Consider the following 15,500-nt stretch of genomic DNA (forward strand, 5'->3'; position numbering starts at 1 on the left):
AAAAAGGGGTTAAAGAGTGGCAAAATGGGTAAAAAGTGGCGAACATTGATTTAAAGGTTGCAATAGTTTTCGAAAAAATGTAATAAAAAGGGGTTAAAAAGTGGCAAAAATGGATAAAAGAGTGGTTAAAACATGCAGGAACAGTGGTTTAAGAGGGGTTAAAAAAGAGGAAAAAATGGGCAAAACGTATCAAAAAGGGGTTAAAAGTTTCAAAAATGGGGGAGAGATAGGGATAGATCTCACTGATAATAACTAAAAATGTCCTGTATTTTGAAAGAAAATACAAATACTACAACAATAATATTTCAGTCAGACCAAAATATTTCTTTAATTTTTGTGTATCTGAAAGTTCGGGCCCCAGGGTCTCTGTCGAGAATAAATCTGGCCCTTGTGCAGATGTACTTGATAACCCCTGCTGTAAGCCCATGAACACGGAGCTACTGTTGTCACGACTAATTCTGATCACAGGATAGCTGCTCAAACACCTGCAGACTGCATCACTCCCCATCCAGAGTTCCCCAACCTTCTACTTTCTGTAGATAAATTGGAGAAACTGACACAACCAGAGGAGCCAAATGGAAATATATCAACTGTCTCTATATTCTCCTAAAGGCTGATAAGGATATGTTTAGGCATCAGATGCTGGAGTTGAAAATGGAGCTTAAATAAGTTAACTAGTTTTTGTCTCTGATAAAGCCTGCAGACCCAAACAGCTCATCAGATACGCTGAGGCAGAAGAGCACATAGCCGAAGCTTGCTTTATAAAGTAGTGCCGACCACAGAGGATTTCTGGGTGAAAAATAAAATGCTTAAAAAAATTTCAATATCGTGTACAATATTTTCTTGGCCCATTCTTACCTAAAACTTGCTAAATTAGCAGCTACACCCATCTGTAGCACTGTTTAGCCTAGCTTGAAGGGACAACTCACTCTAAAATCACTTGAGACTACTATTGCCAAGTATCTTACACAATCAAACTAAAATCGGTTCTTTACGATTTAAACTGCATTTAAATGTCTGTACTGATACCCTGTATCACCTGAAACTACTTTGCAAATTTGGTAACAGCAAAAATCCAATATCACGCATCCCTATACAAAAGCATGGAGACATAAGCCACGTACCTGGTATGCATAGCAGCTACCAACTCTTTTCTTTTCAAAGTGCACGTGACTTTGAAAAACTCGTGGATAACAATTTGCATATTTACAAAGGAGCCTTGCATAGTTTTTTTCTCTATTCTTTATATTTTTTTATCAAACTACATAAAGACAACCATACACAATGTTGCTATTCAATAAATTTGACCTGGAAAATACAATTTAATTAAATGAAAAATGCAATCAATAAAAAATACTATAATCCAGATTTTTATTGCAGAAGCACTGTACAGGAAAAACTGAGCTCAAAGTGCTTTATTTTTATAATCATAATTTGATCTACCCTGTATAATTTCCGGGTCTATTTGTTACGTTTATTAAATCCTCCGCGCTTTGAAGTCTGTTTACAGACACACTGAACGCTGTCTCGTGCGTTCGAGTTCCCGCATGCTTAACGCACATACGTTAATCTGCGTGGTGACGTCACGAGCCCACAGCCTCTCTGCTCTCCATGGAATAACGTTTACTTTCAGCTACAAACCAGCGTCTGTGTTCCCTTTCCCACTCATGAGGCTATTTTCTTACCGCATGTGAATAATTTAATGCCACAGTGGTGCCAACGGCCCGGTAACCCACCTGTAAGTTGGTTGTAGTGACATCTTTTCGGTCAGGGAGAGAGCGCTTTCTTGCTGCTGTTAGCATGTCGTCGGCTAGCTCCCCTGAAAACACCGTTTGGAGCACAGACTGCCGGGACGCTCCTCCTCTTGTCCAGATATTTCTGTCACTATCCAACACCTTTGTCATCCAAGTCCTCAGTCAACTATTAAGACATTTTTGCGATAGTTTAGGGAGCTTTATCAATTTTCAGCTGAGCTAACGTGCAAGCAGCAAGTATTTCCACAAGCTCCGCCAAGTCCCGCCCCACACCGCTTCTGATTCGCTGATGACGGAGAAGCAGAACCTAGCTCGCATACCATTGGTCTGTGAACCCTAACTTAAACATGAGGAACCGCAAGCGCAATAAATTCCCATTTGTGTATATTATTTTTTTCCCCTAATTGTCTTGTGCTGAAGTACTTTAAGCCCTGCATTTAACCGCATGAATCCACTTTTACACCACATGATGGTGTTCTGTAGGGGTATACCTTTTCATTCACAAAAATAAAAAACAGCTAAAACACAAACCAGAACTGTGTGAGTGTGTAACTTCAGGTGCAATGTGTAAAGTAATATCTTTATTTTGCAAGAGAAGCTCATGCAACTGATTAAGGTTCTATACATCCCAAAACCACAACAAAATGGTTGTTTTAATGACTAATTTCAACCTTTTTTAAATTTATTTTCTCCTGGGCAGGTCAAGTCAGAAGAAAACAGCATAAAAAGCAGAGAAAAAAACAAATTTATAGCAAACAAAAAAAAAAAAGGTGGAACACAAAGTTAAGAACAGAGGCTTCCAATATGCTTTCGTTAAACATCAGATGTTGGAACTTCTTCAACTTTCCCTTGTTTATCTCCCCCTACCTCCTGAATATTCCGACCAATCAGGAGTGAGAGCAGGCCGGCCAGCACGCAGCAGAAGATGGCGACCGGAGCGAGGAGGAACGACGGTCCGAGCTCGACGCTGAGGTGGAACGACGGGCAGGAGGTGACTCTTCGATGGATGACGAACTGCTCCAGAGTGTCCAAAACGTGGATCCACAGCAGGAACATGAGCACCACGGCCAGCAGACAAACACCTAACAAAATTGAATTAATTTTTAAGTGTCTATCTGATGCAAACCCACAATTACAAGGACAAAGGGGACTATCGAGCCAAAAAATGAAATCTACTTTTTAAAATGTCATCAAACAAGTCACAGTAAACAGGACTCTATTTGTTGGCACCATAAAGCTTCAAACAGGTGGTGAGATTCACACAAACACCACCTGTGTTTACTCATTAAGCTCCGTAGTGAGAAGTGACACTACACAAACTGATCTTAACAGAGAATCTTTTAAAAAAAATTGCTGGTATATAAACTAGCGTTTTTTTTTCTGTTTTATTAGTTGAAGTTTTGGTGTGATAATTTCAGGTTAAGCTGTTTTGTCCTTACCGCCACTCAGCTCTAAGGCTCCACCCACTTTATAGAGCCTGTGATTGGCCAGTGGTCCAGCACAGATGACAATAAATCCACCAATAAACACTGACACCAAGCCAATGACCAGGAAGATGCTCCAGAACGTCCTGAAAACTGAGAGATATGGATAAATTATTGTAACACTGTATAAAGACTTGCACACACGATTAGCTGGGCCCCTGAAAAACTCAGAGTGGAACCTCCCCTGTGATTTATTTGTTGTCAACATCAATGCGTGTGTGCTAAATCAGTCGCATTGGTGCTAGCATCCTGGCTAACGGTTGCCTCATTTTGGAGCTAAAGAGTGCTATCATTGGATTCTGATGTTAGAATTATTCATCTATGCCAGTTTTTAACCCCTTTTCATCACAGTTTCCGACCACTTTGCCATTTTAGTTTCCACATGAACCCATTTCTGACACCTTTAACCAATCTGCCATTTTTAACCACTTTTCACCATTTTTTTTCACAATTTTGTTGACACTGTTAATACAATTTTGCTGCTTTTTAACTGCTTTTCAACACTTTTTATACCATGTTGTTACTTTGGCCACATATTTTGCACCTTTTTGCACTTTTAACTGATTTTTACCATTTTTACCACAAATTCTTGCCACTTCAAGCAAATTTTTGCCATTCGACAAATGTTTGCTATTTTTTTTACCATTTTTGATTAATCTTACCACCATTTTTTTCCACCTTTAGCAAATTTTGCAACTTTTGACTTAAGTTTGCCAATTCTAACCATTTTTTATTTTTCTTACCCCCAAGGTTTGCCCCTTTTAGCAAATTCTTTGCCACTTTCAACCCATTTTTGCTATTTTTAAACACTTTTTACCATTCTTACCAACACTTTTTGCCATATTTAGCTAATTTTTGCTACTTTAAAATGCTTTTTAACTGCTTTTCACCATTTCCCCCCAATTTTCCACGTGTTTCCTTTCCAAACCCATATTTGCTGCTTTATCCATATTTCTGCCAGTTTTAATCAATTTTTGTCACTCTTAAACCACTTATTTTTGCTATTATTTACAGCTTATTGCCATTTTAACTGCCCATTTTTGTAACTTTTAACCCATTTTTACCTATTTTAGCCTTTTTGCAATTATTTAATAATTTTTTCCCATTTTAGCTTCTTCTGCTTTATTCTCTGGTATCCTCACACCATGTGCACACCATGGCTTAAGACTTAAGACTAACATTACTTTCAAAATGGTTTGGTTCAGTGTGCTAATCCACATTGGTAACACTACCATTAAAAAAGATGTATTTTAATAAAATGGGATTGCATTTTGAAAAAGGCAGTATCGTACTCCAGCATGAATAAATTAAAAAATATATATTTTTTTGTTGCTTTGATAAGAGTGGTTATTATTCTGATTAAATGTATGATATGGTTGTCACAGCTTAACTTTAAAATGGACCATGATTTTCTTTCCCCATGGGCCCCCCATTTGGCCAGGCCTAAGAGAGCTCTCCCTTTTATCCCCCCTTATGAGAAACCTTGACTGTGCAGTGTAAAAATGGGCTATTATAATGAGAAATTAACCAACCAATAGCAGAGTGGTGCTCATACGGCTCTGTAGGTAGACCGTGTGATGCCGCCCATGACGCCTCATACACAGGAAACGGGAAGAGGAAGGCAGCCTGGCAGAGCTTTGATGCTGGCTGATTGGCTGAAGAGAAAAAGGCCAATATGACAGGGTTTTTTTTTTTTTTTTTGTCAAATTTTGATTCATTAAAATCTACAAAAGCAGAGTAAATATTCTTACAGATCCAGAAATCAAACATAGAAAAATCCTCAGCGTCAGCAGAGAAGGAGCAGCGCCAGAACAAACCCTCATGGAAGATCCTGACACCATCAGAGGCCTGATGGGTAGCAAAAATAAACATGATTATGTTGCTTTACTTTACTGCATGACGTCTATCAATAATTACTTATACTTCCCTTATTGTTCCATAGCTTTCCTCTACATTTATACATACACAGTACCTTATTACTGCCCTTCTCCTCTCTCCATCCTCTTCCTGAAAAGCTCCCCTTCTTTGAGTCGCATGTCTCTGCAGCCAGCAGCCAGTACTCAGTCCCACAAGAGAACAGCGTGAACAGGAACCCCCCGGCTCCGAAGAACAGCGCCAAGAAGACAAGCACCTTCAGCCTCTCAGCCGGAGTCATGACACAGCCTGTAAATCTTTCTGTGCACACTTGAGTCTACATTTTCACCTCTCTCCAGCTGTATAACCTCTACAGTTACTCATACTTAAAGAAAACTAAAGGTCCTACATTAATAATGCAGAGTTAAAATGACCAGCACAGTAAACACAAGCCTGTGGACAGCACTGGCCTGCAGCACTGACCACTGACATGAAAATAGCACCATGCCTCATGTATACAGGGATACAGTTACAGCATCACACTAAAATAACACACAGGCATTTTCTCAAACCTAAAATAAACATGTAAAAGTACATCTCATCAACTTTAATAAAGATGGACATCATACCAGCTCCCTGACAGTGAAGCCAAAAGTAGATTCTTCTTCTGACTGGCTGTAGCACAGGCTATGCTGATGAACGGGACATGGGACGAACTTTAAATTCAAAATATATTTCAATCAAATTTTCTTGGAAATGATATCAAATTAAATCGTTAATTCATATCATGATGGTTAACTTCTCTTATTTTGGTTTTCTGTAGTCATTTAATGCTAAAAAGTGGAGTAAAACGCCACAGGTGTCATTTCTGTTGATTCGATTAGCTTGAGAAATGGCGAATTAATCTTCCCGTAATAAAGAATGTCTGTTAAAAGGCTATTCAGTATATCCTGAGGAATTTCAAATATTTTATGGGCAAATGCGATGTATTTCTTGGTTAGCATAAGTCAGACTCAGACTCTAAGGGGTGTTTTAGTTTTCAGATGTTTCCGATTTCTGCCATTTAAAATAAATATCACTGTTTTGTGACTGATTTTTCACTTAACGAACAAATTTATAGGTGTAATGCTATACAACCACTCTGGGAAAATTGCATTGTTCTCTGCATTGAAGTAGAAATGGCGAAGGACGTAACAAACACCGACACATTAGACACCATGATTTAATGGGTTTCTTGTTGAAATGGCAGAACATTAATCTGTGGTTGACTTTACGGACCAGAGGGATCTTTTCTGTTCATCAGGAAGTTAAATGACTTCAAGTTAGCTAAAGTGGTGAATACTGCCGCATCCTTCCAGGTATATTCTGGATCATCTCAAGTTCTTTGGCTTCAAATCAGATATGGGTGAAAATATAAAATCAAGATAAACATCAAATGTTTATTTATCCAAACACTGTCAGTTTACTTACAACTCAGTTCTTTAGACGTTGAGCCAACCTTAATGATGGTTAAGACTTGAGCTGTTTGGTTCTCTAAATTGGCGAATGCCGTGGCTCAAGTTTACAAGCCGATTCTTAGGGCATTTTGACATCAGATGGTTGAAACTATGAAATCCAAATACATGGCAAGCACAATTCTCAATCATGGTTTCTATCTTAATAAAAAATTATTTACGCCTGGTCTATTCTTTAAAATGTAAGTTATTGAAAGTATTGAAAAAGGGGGGAAACGCCACAAGGATTGGCAGAATTAAATGACGAAGATTATCACTAACATGAACAAAAAGGTCATTAAACTTTGCACACTCGTACCTCGCTTCAAATGGACACAAGAATCAGATCTTCTGTGTACTTAAAGTTTTTCTGTTACACTTTATTAGTAAGTTAAATGTGTGTTTTAGTTAGCTAAAGTGGCGAATACCCCAGCTTAAATAGGTAGGTGGGGTATTTTGACTCTCACTGTTGGGGTATTTTGGCTTCCAACAGGATAGGGGTGACAAAAAATCAAGATACACGTTTTTCAAACACTCTAAGTGAATAGCTAACATGTTTTTTGACTGTGTGCTGACCTACAGGGTGGTTTACATTCTAATTGGTGAAATTTGCAAAAGTGGCGAATCCCGTGACTCCACCGTGACCAGGTTTACAAGACACACCTTGGGACGGATCTTAAACATGGTCTCTGTCTTAATAAAAAATACTTGTGTCTGATTCTTTCTTTTAAGTTTATTGATTAGTTATTTGACACTATTTGAAAAAGGGATGAAATGCCACAGAAGACCTCACTATTGTATGGATCGGCAGAATCAACTGGCGAAGATCGTCGCAAAAATGGACAAAAGGGTCAGTAAACTTGGCACACTTGAGTATCTTGCCTCAAATGGACACAAGAATCAGCTCTTCTGTATACTGAACAAAGTTAACAGATTTTTTAAATACTTTATCAGTAGATTAAATGTGTTTTGTGGTAAGCCAAAGTGGCGAAGACCACCACTTCATTTACAGTCAGACTCTAGGGAGGAATTCTGGCATCAGATGGAGCCCGGGTGGATAAATAAAGATACTCGCCAACCTTTATTTCAAAGATCCTTTTACCCCATTATTACAATGGTTTATGCCTGGTTTATCTCTTGTCTGAGAGGTTTACAAGTCATGCAAAGGTATAAGAATGGAAAAAGAGGCATTATTTGGCAAAAGACGCAACAAATATCAGCAAAATATTCATTGTACCTTCAATAATTGTGAGTTTGCCCTTCATGCTTGCAAACAAATCTGCTTTTCTGTGACTTGATAGAGTTTTAGCGATTTAGCTAAATGGGTTATTAGGTTAGTAAAAGTGGCAAATACCGCCTCTTTTCTGGCTGATCCTCGCTGGCAAATTCCCGTAAGGATAGGAGAACACCTGGTGAAGGAAGTCCCTGGACCTCATACAACCTCAAATGTCTGCTTTAAACTGCCATGAGAATCTGTTCTGCTGGGAGTCCATAAAATCCGCTTTGCAAAAGTGACGAATACCGAAGCTTTGTCAGCCAATCTTTACAAGCAGAGGAGGTGAAAACATGACGTCCATCTTTATACAGAGTAAATCATCAAAACTTAAAAAGTGAAATGAAATCACAACTGTAGAAATATCTCCTTGGCATTTATTGGAATGCCGGCATTGAAATTCAGATTTGGTACAGTACAAGGCTATCCAGTATAACTGAGTTCTAGGCAACAGTGATGGTCCAACAACAGTCGTTTCAACTGCATGTTCATATATTAATACTTTTTTTTTTTTTTAAACGGAATGGTCCAGAAAAGATTAATACAGACAAAAAGAGAGGAAAACTTTGGAAATATTTACTTGAACAGATCCATTATTAAATTCCAGGCTTGTTTTGATAATGGATCTGTTCAAGTAAATATTTCCTATGCTGACATTTAAAAATACAAAGACGGAAAATCAGGAATGGTTTGAATGTCGTGGAATTGATTTTTTTGCAACATAATGCTAAAAAGAAAATATATTTGTGGAAAATTATGTAGCCAAGAGCTTCCTGCTTTTTTAACAACCATTATTTTTAGAGTAAATAACATACCGCAAGAACCCAACCCATATACACAGAGAAGTGCGTTTATACAGGACTCCTGTTGATTAATCACATATTACAACCCTGTGAGGATATTAGAAGTACATATACGAGGCACGCAGAAATCAAAGATTTATCACCTATTATTAACCTACTCGCAGTAAACATTTTATCGTGAGGATCCTTTGGGCTGAGTCACCTCTTCTTTTTTCCACGAGGACTTTGCCACGTCTTTTTTTTCTTTTTTGGCAGTTTGTTTGGTCCGCCGTCGCTCTGTTTTGAATGAGTGTCTCAGGAGCATTCGTGCAAAGGCTCATGGGACTTCCACAGCATGTGAGGTCTCGCGATGCCTTCGACAGCTCCTAAGACATGACTCCGAAGACGGGGTTGTGGCGACAGATGCTCGGGCCGATCTCCTCGTAGTCTTTCTTGGTGTGGCACACTTGGTAGAACTCAGGCTGGAATACAAATCGTATTTTTTCACTTAAAAAAAATTACCAAAATATCTGGATAAATTGAACTTTTTTGCTGTTTATTTCTGATTTGTTGTATTCCAGAACCGGCATTTAAGGAGGATATGGACATTTTTACACTTATGTATTCTCAAAACTGAAAAGAGATAGAAGGGACAAATAACATGATGTAATGTAAGATAGAAAAACTGTCGTAATACTCACTGTAGATGCCAGCATTGATCCACCAAACCAGACAGCGTACCTCTGCATGTGGTGGGTGATGACCTGCACGTCAATGGGCTTGGGCTACAAAAAGATAAAACAAGAAGAGAATGACTTCTTAGGACAAAGTAATACAAGAAAACCATTTCACCTGTACAATTTTTGAAGGAAAAGTAGGAAAGATTCTGTAAATCTAATGCCTTGAAGGTGGTAAGAGAGGGTTTCATCTATAAAATATGAAGACCAAAGAACTCAATGAAGGCTTGTTTCCTCACCTTTAGTTTGCCGCCACTCAGCTCTTCGCTCATCTTCAGACGTGCGTCTACAGTCCTCTTCAGGTCCCTCTGCAGGCGTCTCCCAAAGTCCCTGAACATGGTGGAGCCTCCAGAGAGCACGATGTTCTACAAAGCAACAAGAAGGTTAAAGAAAACTAGCACAAAACAGCTAAAAATTAAATCAGCTGTGGAGGAGTGAGCGTCTGTACCTTGTAAAGCGGACGTCTGACATCGATGGGACAGTTCTGGATGACCTCGTCCACCACTTCTGAGATCGGCTGGGTGAAGTCTGGGTTGGCGAACTGGACGAAAACAGACAAAAACACACATTTATAAGAGAAGATCTGGCTTTAAAGACAACTTTTCACTGTTTTCCAAAGACAAAAGATGCTGTATTCCATGTAAAGGCTTTCTTTATTAAATTAATCTACCTCTGGGTGGAAGAAGATCTCAGGCCCCAGGAAGCGCTCGTAGCCCACATCGATGGTGAACTCCTTCTTAGTGATGGCGTTGATGCCCGTGTACTGTTTGATCCACTTGGAGCCGTCTGTGTCGTATTTGTTGAACTCTTTGACGAGGTCAGGGCAGACGTAGCTGAAACGCTCCTATACATAGAAATACAAAAATGTTATTAGAAAGATTTCTGAGGCATTTTTGAAGAAAGTTTAAACGTTTGGACTCTGAAATGCAGGGATGTCTGCTGAGTTTCTTTGGCTGCACTGACCTCTAGTGGCTAGGCTGAGAAATGCATGATGGAGGCTAAAGCAAGCAATATTAACTCCTGAAGGTATCACTTCCTTTATAAGGGCTTCTTTTGAGCTTACTGTATGAAAGATGAGTGTAATCTTGGTATAATGAGACATTTGCAAATTTTAAGGGTAAAGATTCTCAGTTTATAAGTTTTAGAAACAAATGTCACACCCACCTTGACAGCTTTAGCCGTCTCCAGCGACTGCTCTGGAGGGATCCCCACCTCTCGCTCCCTCAGCAGCTGTTGGGTGAAGTATGTGATGTCCCGACCGGCGATGGGGATGTGCTTGATGCAGCTGCCAATGACGTAGCCTTCAGCCTGGTATACACACAAATCCAGTTAAAAATTGAGAAGATAAGAGAGCTTAAGTATGTAAGATATTCCTAAAGTGGCGACACTTACCACAGGGATGACGTGTGTGACTCCGTCTCCGCTGTCAATGACAGTCCCTGTAAGGGTCCGCTCTCCAACCTGTCTGGAGGTCCAGGACGCAGCCAACGCCAGAACAGCCTGATGAAGAAAATGCCATATTCAGTCGAACAAAACTGGAGCGAAGAGCAAAGCTGAGCAAAAATTTAACATGAACTTCAAAACTTAAAGCCTTGGTTAGTCATGTTGTGATGACTGCACAGCGTCCATGCTCTAGATCAATGGTTGATATTGATTGATAATGTTACCATTGATGGAGATACTGGACTAAATCATTAGGAAAATAATTTCAACTTCATAGCTAGGTCATAATGTGCACAAACATCAGGATGCTGGAAATTAAAGTAGAAAATACTGAGACAACTTTAATTGGGAAGCACTAAGTAATTGTAAAAAGAGACAACACATAGGCTGACATGCCAAAATTGGGCAAAAAGTGGTGAAACAAAGTAAAAAATTGGAAAAAAATTGGCCAAACAATGGGTTAACAGTGACAAAAACGTGAAAAGTGTCAATAAGGTAAAAAGACTTGGGAAAGGTAGTAAAAATGGGTTAAAATTCATGAAAAAATGTGGCAAAATGGGCAAAAATTGGCTCGATTGACAAAATGTCACAATAATGGGTTAAAAGTTAGAAAACGATGGCAAAAATTGATTAAAGGTGATGAAAAAACTGGCAAAAATGGCCAAACAATGGGCTTAAAGTGGTTAAAACGTGTTGAAAATGTCAAAAAAAGGTGGCAAAAACGGGTGACAAGTGGCACAAAAGGGTTAAATGTTGCAAAAAAAGGAGTTAAAATGGCCTAAAAGTGATGAAAAAAATGTGGCAAAATAGGGCAAAAAGTGGCCAAACAAAGGCAAATTGTGGCGAAAACGGGTTAAAAGTGGCAACAATTTTCTAAAGAATGGTTAAAAGATGCAAGAAATGTGTACAAAGTGGTTAAAAGTGATGAAAACTTGGCAAAAATGCTGCTGATCCAACACACATGCACTACTATCAATAAATCACACCTGGGGAGGGCTAGATCTGTGAGTAGGTCTGGTTACAGTACTTGCCATGAAGTTGTAGTAATAACGTATAGTTGTACAAATCCCCAGGGCACACCAAGACTTGCCACAAGTCATACTACACTCGTGTGCCTTGCCACACCGTTTTAGAAACACTGCTCTAGATTACAGAAATAGCAAGTGACGACATTGTGAAGGACCTAAACCGGTGGAAAATGTAGAAAAGAAGAAGTGAAAATGAGCATTTCCTCTGAGTTACACTGAATCACTTCATATTCCATGTGAAAGAGTCAACTCTCAGTCCTTAAACAGGACAGAAGTCTGGTTTCACATGTGTTTCAAGAGGTAGGAAGTTCACTTTTACAGTAATTTTAGGCAATTCAGCAAGTCCCAGTAATTCAGTTATTTTGGACAATTCCTTTTAAGTTCATTTGAATTGTTGATTTGTTTTTTGAAACATACCTGAACAGCGATGTAGAGACCGGGAATGTTGAACGACTCAAACATGATCTCTGCCGTGTACTCTCTGTTTTCTGGTGTGTTCAGAGGAGGCTCCGTCTGCGGAGAAAACAACAACTTTAAAGAGTGATCTGACATTTTTCTGTCATTAAATCCTAAAACAAACTCCAAAGGACAGGTTTTACGCAAAAGAGTCAAGATAAAAACCTGAATTTACAACCTATACCTTGAAAGTATGATTTTATTGGCATTAGGAGTCACTCAATATTGGTCTTTCAGTGCTGATACAAAAAACAATGTATTGCGAATTAGCCTGTTTCAGTGTTTTCAGTGTTAGTTTTACAATTATTTACAATGATTGTAGTTTTACAATGTTTTACAACTGAAAGTTATTTAAACTCTCGCTTTTCAGCTGGTGGATCTGGACCTAAAAGTGGGTCATAAAAGTCATATTCAGTGGGTTGCAGATGTGTGCCAGGAAAAAAGATTTGGCATAAAGTGTTTTATGTGCTTTTATTCTATTTGTTTGATTCACCTCAAGTCCAAACTGCCACCTTTTTCATAAAAACATCTTGAACACATCTGAGCAGCAACTTGACTCTAAGGAGATGGTGATGGATCCTGACTAGTTGATCACCACCCATCTAAACAAACCAGACTTTAGATACAGAGTAACAGCCTGCATCCTCACTTCAGTATCTTTAAATGCATCATGTCTGCATATATCCTGCAGTTCTGCTCTCACCAAAAGAAAGTAATGATCTTCAGGTTCTGCCCGCAGATACTTGAAGATGATCTGCTCCATAAATCTCTCCATCAGGTCCCAGTCCTCCACGATCCCGTGACGGATCGGCCACTGGAATGCGAGGTGGAAAAACAACGTCAATGTCAGTCTGTTTTAAAGGATGAAATCAGGATGCTTGCAAAGAATATCCCCGTCTTTCCTGCCTACCTTTGTTGCATATGAAGGTTTGTCGATGGCTTCGTCTCCGATGAAAAAGTCAAGGTCATCAACGCCCCTCATCATCCTGCGCTGAGCCTGGTCTCCGACCTTTGCGGATTCTTTGATTGCGATACCTGGGGGATAAAACGTCTTTGATACAGTGTTCCCACATATCAGCTTTACTTGGGTGCACATTTGTCTTTTATCTACCCATATACAGTTGCCTTCTAGATTGATGAGCTAATGGAATCCTCCCTTTCTGTTCTCCTCAGAGACAGGCCTATGTTATTTTTAACTTATTTATAATGTAAAACTGGTGTGATCTTAATATCATAATCAGGACTGCTTCACAGTGCATGCTGGGCAGCTCTCTCTCTCATTCAGAGAGCACACGGGCAGATGAGTTACGACAACCACTGTATCTGCAAACTCTCAATCGCTCAAAACTTGTGCACAAGACTGAAAGAATAAGTCAACTTGTAAAAAAACAACTTGTGAAAAATTTGATGCCTTTCTACACCTATTGTTTTGAGTTTGTTGTCATTCTGTGGGCAGTTTGAGTAACTTGGAGGCTCCAGACATTTTTACTGTAATTAATCATCTACACTTATAAATCAGCTGTTATTAAACACATGTATATCTGTTCTTTTTGCCTAATTATACATACTGTTATGTACTGTTATACAATTATACCACACTGTAATCCACAGATTCATTTATTCATTGTGACTCTATGGATCTACTTAACTATATTTTGTTTTACATGAAGACATCTTGAGGGTTTTTTAAGGGGACTGTAGCTTAAAACTATATTTTAAAACTCACTTTCTGCCCTTTGTTTACATAGAAACTACAAATCACATTATCAAAAGTCATTTTAGACATATACCTCAGATCTAATGCACACATGTAGTGACTAAATCTTGAGGCCCCTTGGAGCATTAGACCCCAGGCACTTGCCTACCTTTACCCAATATTTAAAACACCTGTGAATTTGTGAGAAATGCTACATTTTTATTGCTTCATTCATATTTGATATCAGAAGCCTTATGTTAACAGTCTGGCCCTGCTGATGTACACCAAAGTAGAAAGTATAATAAAGAAAAAGTTGATGTGAAACTGCCACACTGTGGTAAAGAGTGAAAGGAAGATTTCCCACATAACATTAGCTTTGTTTTATTATTTTTACTGTAAGAATTAGGGTTCAAAGTGGATAAAAATGCTAAATTCAGGTCAATTCTGACATTTTTATAGGAGCTGAATTCTTGCAAGTAACATTTATAAATGTGCATGATATTTAAATGGACATTAATTCAACTTTTCATGAATATTAAAGCTCCCAATTTTTGTTTTGATCATTTTTAATGTACTTACATGAAGGAACGATGAACTGTGGCTCTGTGTTTCCTGCATACCCGAGCTTTGTGTACCTAAAACATGACAAAATGATAATAAATATTAACTTTTGTTACTTCCTAGCTCATAATATCCAGGTTAGAAACTATAAAAGAGCGATTTATTTTGTCTAAAACATATCGAATAAGGGTTTAATGCTCTCTGCTTCAAGGCTCGTCCAGGAAGTAATGTTAGCTTCAGTGGCTAACACTAGCTAACTGCAATGATAAAGCCGTTTTTGGAATAAAAAGACCCTTAACAAACCAGTTAGCCACTTAGACGCGTTTCTCTCATTAGCCCTGGCCTTCAGGGTTATATTCTGACACAAAAAGGGAATGAAGCTTGACACAGTTTGCACATTTGAGCCAAAGAGCTAAACGGGGCGTTAGCTGGAAGTTTGACAGCCCCGTCAATGAAGCCAGGCTAATGCTAACCAGCTAGCCTCTATCCTGCTACTTACCCCGTACCGCAGTCAACAACACAAGCCGGCAGCCGTCCAGCCATGCTCGCTCTGCTTTATTCTGGCTACGGGGGAATATTTCAGGCGCCCGATACGAGCGGATATCCAAGTAGCGATTGGTTTGAATCGCTGCAGCCTGAATGAATCGCAATCTCTCGGCCGACTGAGAAGGAACGCTTCCGGGTTTTAGGAAATCTCTTCTAGTGCAGAGTCAGCAGCTGAGAGCGCACAATGCTGCCATCTGGTGGCCGGATACGATACAGTACAGCAGTGATCATCAACTGGCGGCCCGGGGGCCATATCAGGCCCCCCAAAGCTTCCTGTCCGGACCCTGAAAGATCATTAAATTCAGAAAAGAAGGAAAAGAAGATGATGTGGTTTTAAGCGCATCCTTTAGCTTTAAATGTTTGCATCTGTTAGATCCATCCCACTAACAATTA

At 39.1% G+C, this 15,500-nt stretch overlaps 2 protein-coding genes across 2 annotated transcripts; both read right to left on the reverse strand.

Annotated features, from left to right (window-relative positions):
* Window positions 1-2,308: 2,308 nt before the first annotated feature.
* On the reverse strand, window positions 2,309-5,562 carry LOC121506443 (transmembrane protein 182-like). The gene is made up of 5 exons (XM_041782259.1): window positions 5,211-5,562; window positions 4,990-5,086; window positions 4,771-4,893; window positions 3,194-3,331; window positions 2,309-2,836 (listed from the first exon to the last, which is right to left on the reverse strand). The coding sequence occupies exons 1-5, from the start codon at window positions 5,391-5,393 to the stop codon at window positions 2,568-2,570; spliced, it is 810 nt and encodes a 269-aa protein (XP_041638193.1). The 5' UTR covers window positions 5,394-5,562; the 3' UTR covers window positions 2,309-2,567.
* Window positions 5,563-8,217: 2,655 nt separating this feature from the next.
* Window positions 8,218-15,257, reverse strand: LOC121506431 (actin-related protein 3). The gene is made up of 12 exons (XM_041782242.1): window positions 15,061-15,257; window positions 14,580-14,635; window positions 13,215-13,339; window positions 13,008-13,118; window positions 12,266-12,361; window positions 10,770-10,877; window positions 10,542-10,685; window positions 10,048-10,221; window positions 9,826-9,918; window positions 9,617-9,742; window positions 9,342-9,425; window positions 8,218-9,122 (listed from the first exon to the last, which is right to left on the reverse strand). The coding sequence occupies exons 1-12, from the start codon at window positions 15,102-15,104 to the stop codon at window positions 9,027-9,029; spliced, it is 1,257 nt and encodes a 418-aa protein (XP_041638176.1). The 5' UTR covers window positions 15,105-15,257; the 3' UTR covers window positions 8,218-9,026.
* Window positions 15,258-15,500: the final 243 nt, after the last annotated feature.

The sequence above is a fragment of the Cheilinus undulatus genome, linkage group 24 (assembly GCF_018320785.1).
Source record: "Cheilinus undulatus linkage group 24, ASM1832078v1, whole genome shotgun sequence".
Lineage (NCBI taxonomy): Eukaryota > Metazoa > Chordata > Actinopteri > Labriformes > Labridae > Cheilinus > Cheilinus undulatus.

Bases quoted from the DNA above. Each gene is read 5' to 3' on its own strand.
- LOC121506443 (XM_041782259.1), bottom strand. From the start codon at position 5,393: ATGACTCCGGCTGAGAGGCTGAAGGTGCTTGTCTTCTTGGCGCTGTTC. The intron at 4,894-4,989 runs GTAAGAATATTT...TTTTCTCTTCAG, and splicing joins TATGTTTGATTTCTGGATCT to CCAATCAGCCAGCATCAAAG. The intron at 3,332-4,770 runs GTTGGTTAATTT...CATATCTCTCAG, and splicing joins TGAGCACCACTCTGCTATTG to TTTTCAGGACGTTCTGGAGC.
- LOC121506431 (XM_041782242.1), bottom strand. From the start codon at position 15,104: ATGGCTGGACGGCTGCCGGCTTGTGTTGTTGACTGCGGTACGGG. The intron at 13,340-14,579 runs GTAAGTACATTA...TTTATCCCCCAG, and splicing joins ACAGTTCATCGTTCCTTCAT to GTATCGCAATCAAAGAATCC. The intron at 10,878-12,265 runs GTATGTTTCAAA...TTTCTTCATCAG, and splicing joins GTCTCTACATCGCTGTTCAG to GCTGTTCTGGCGTTGGCTGC.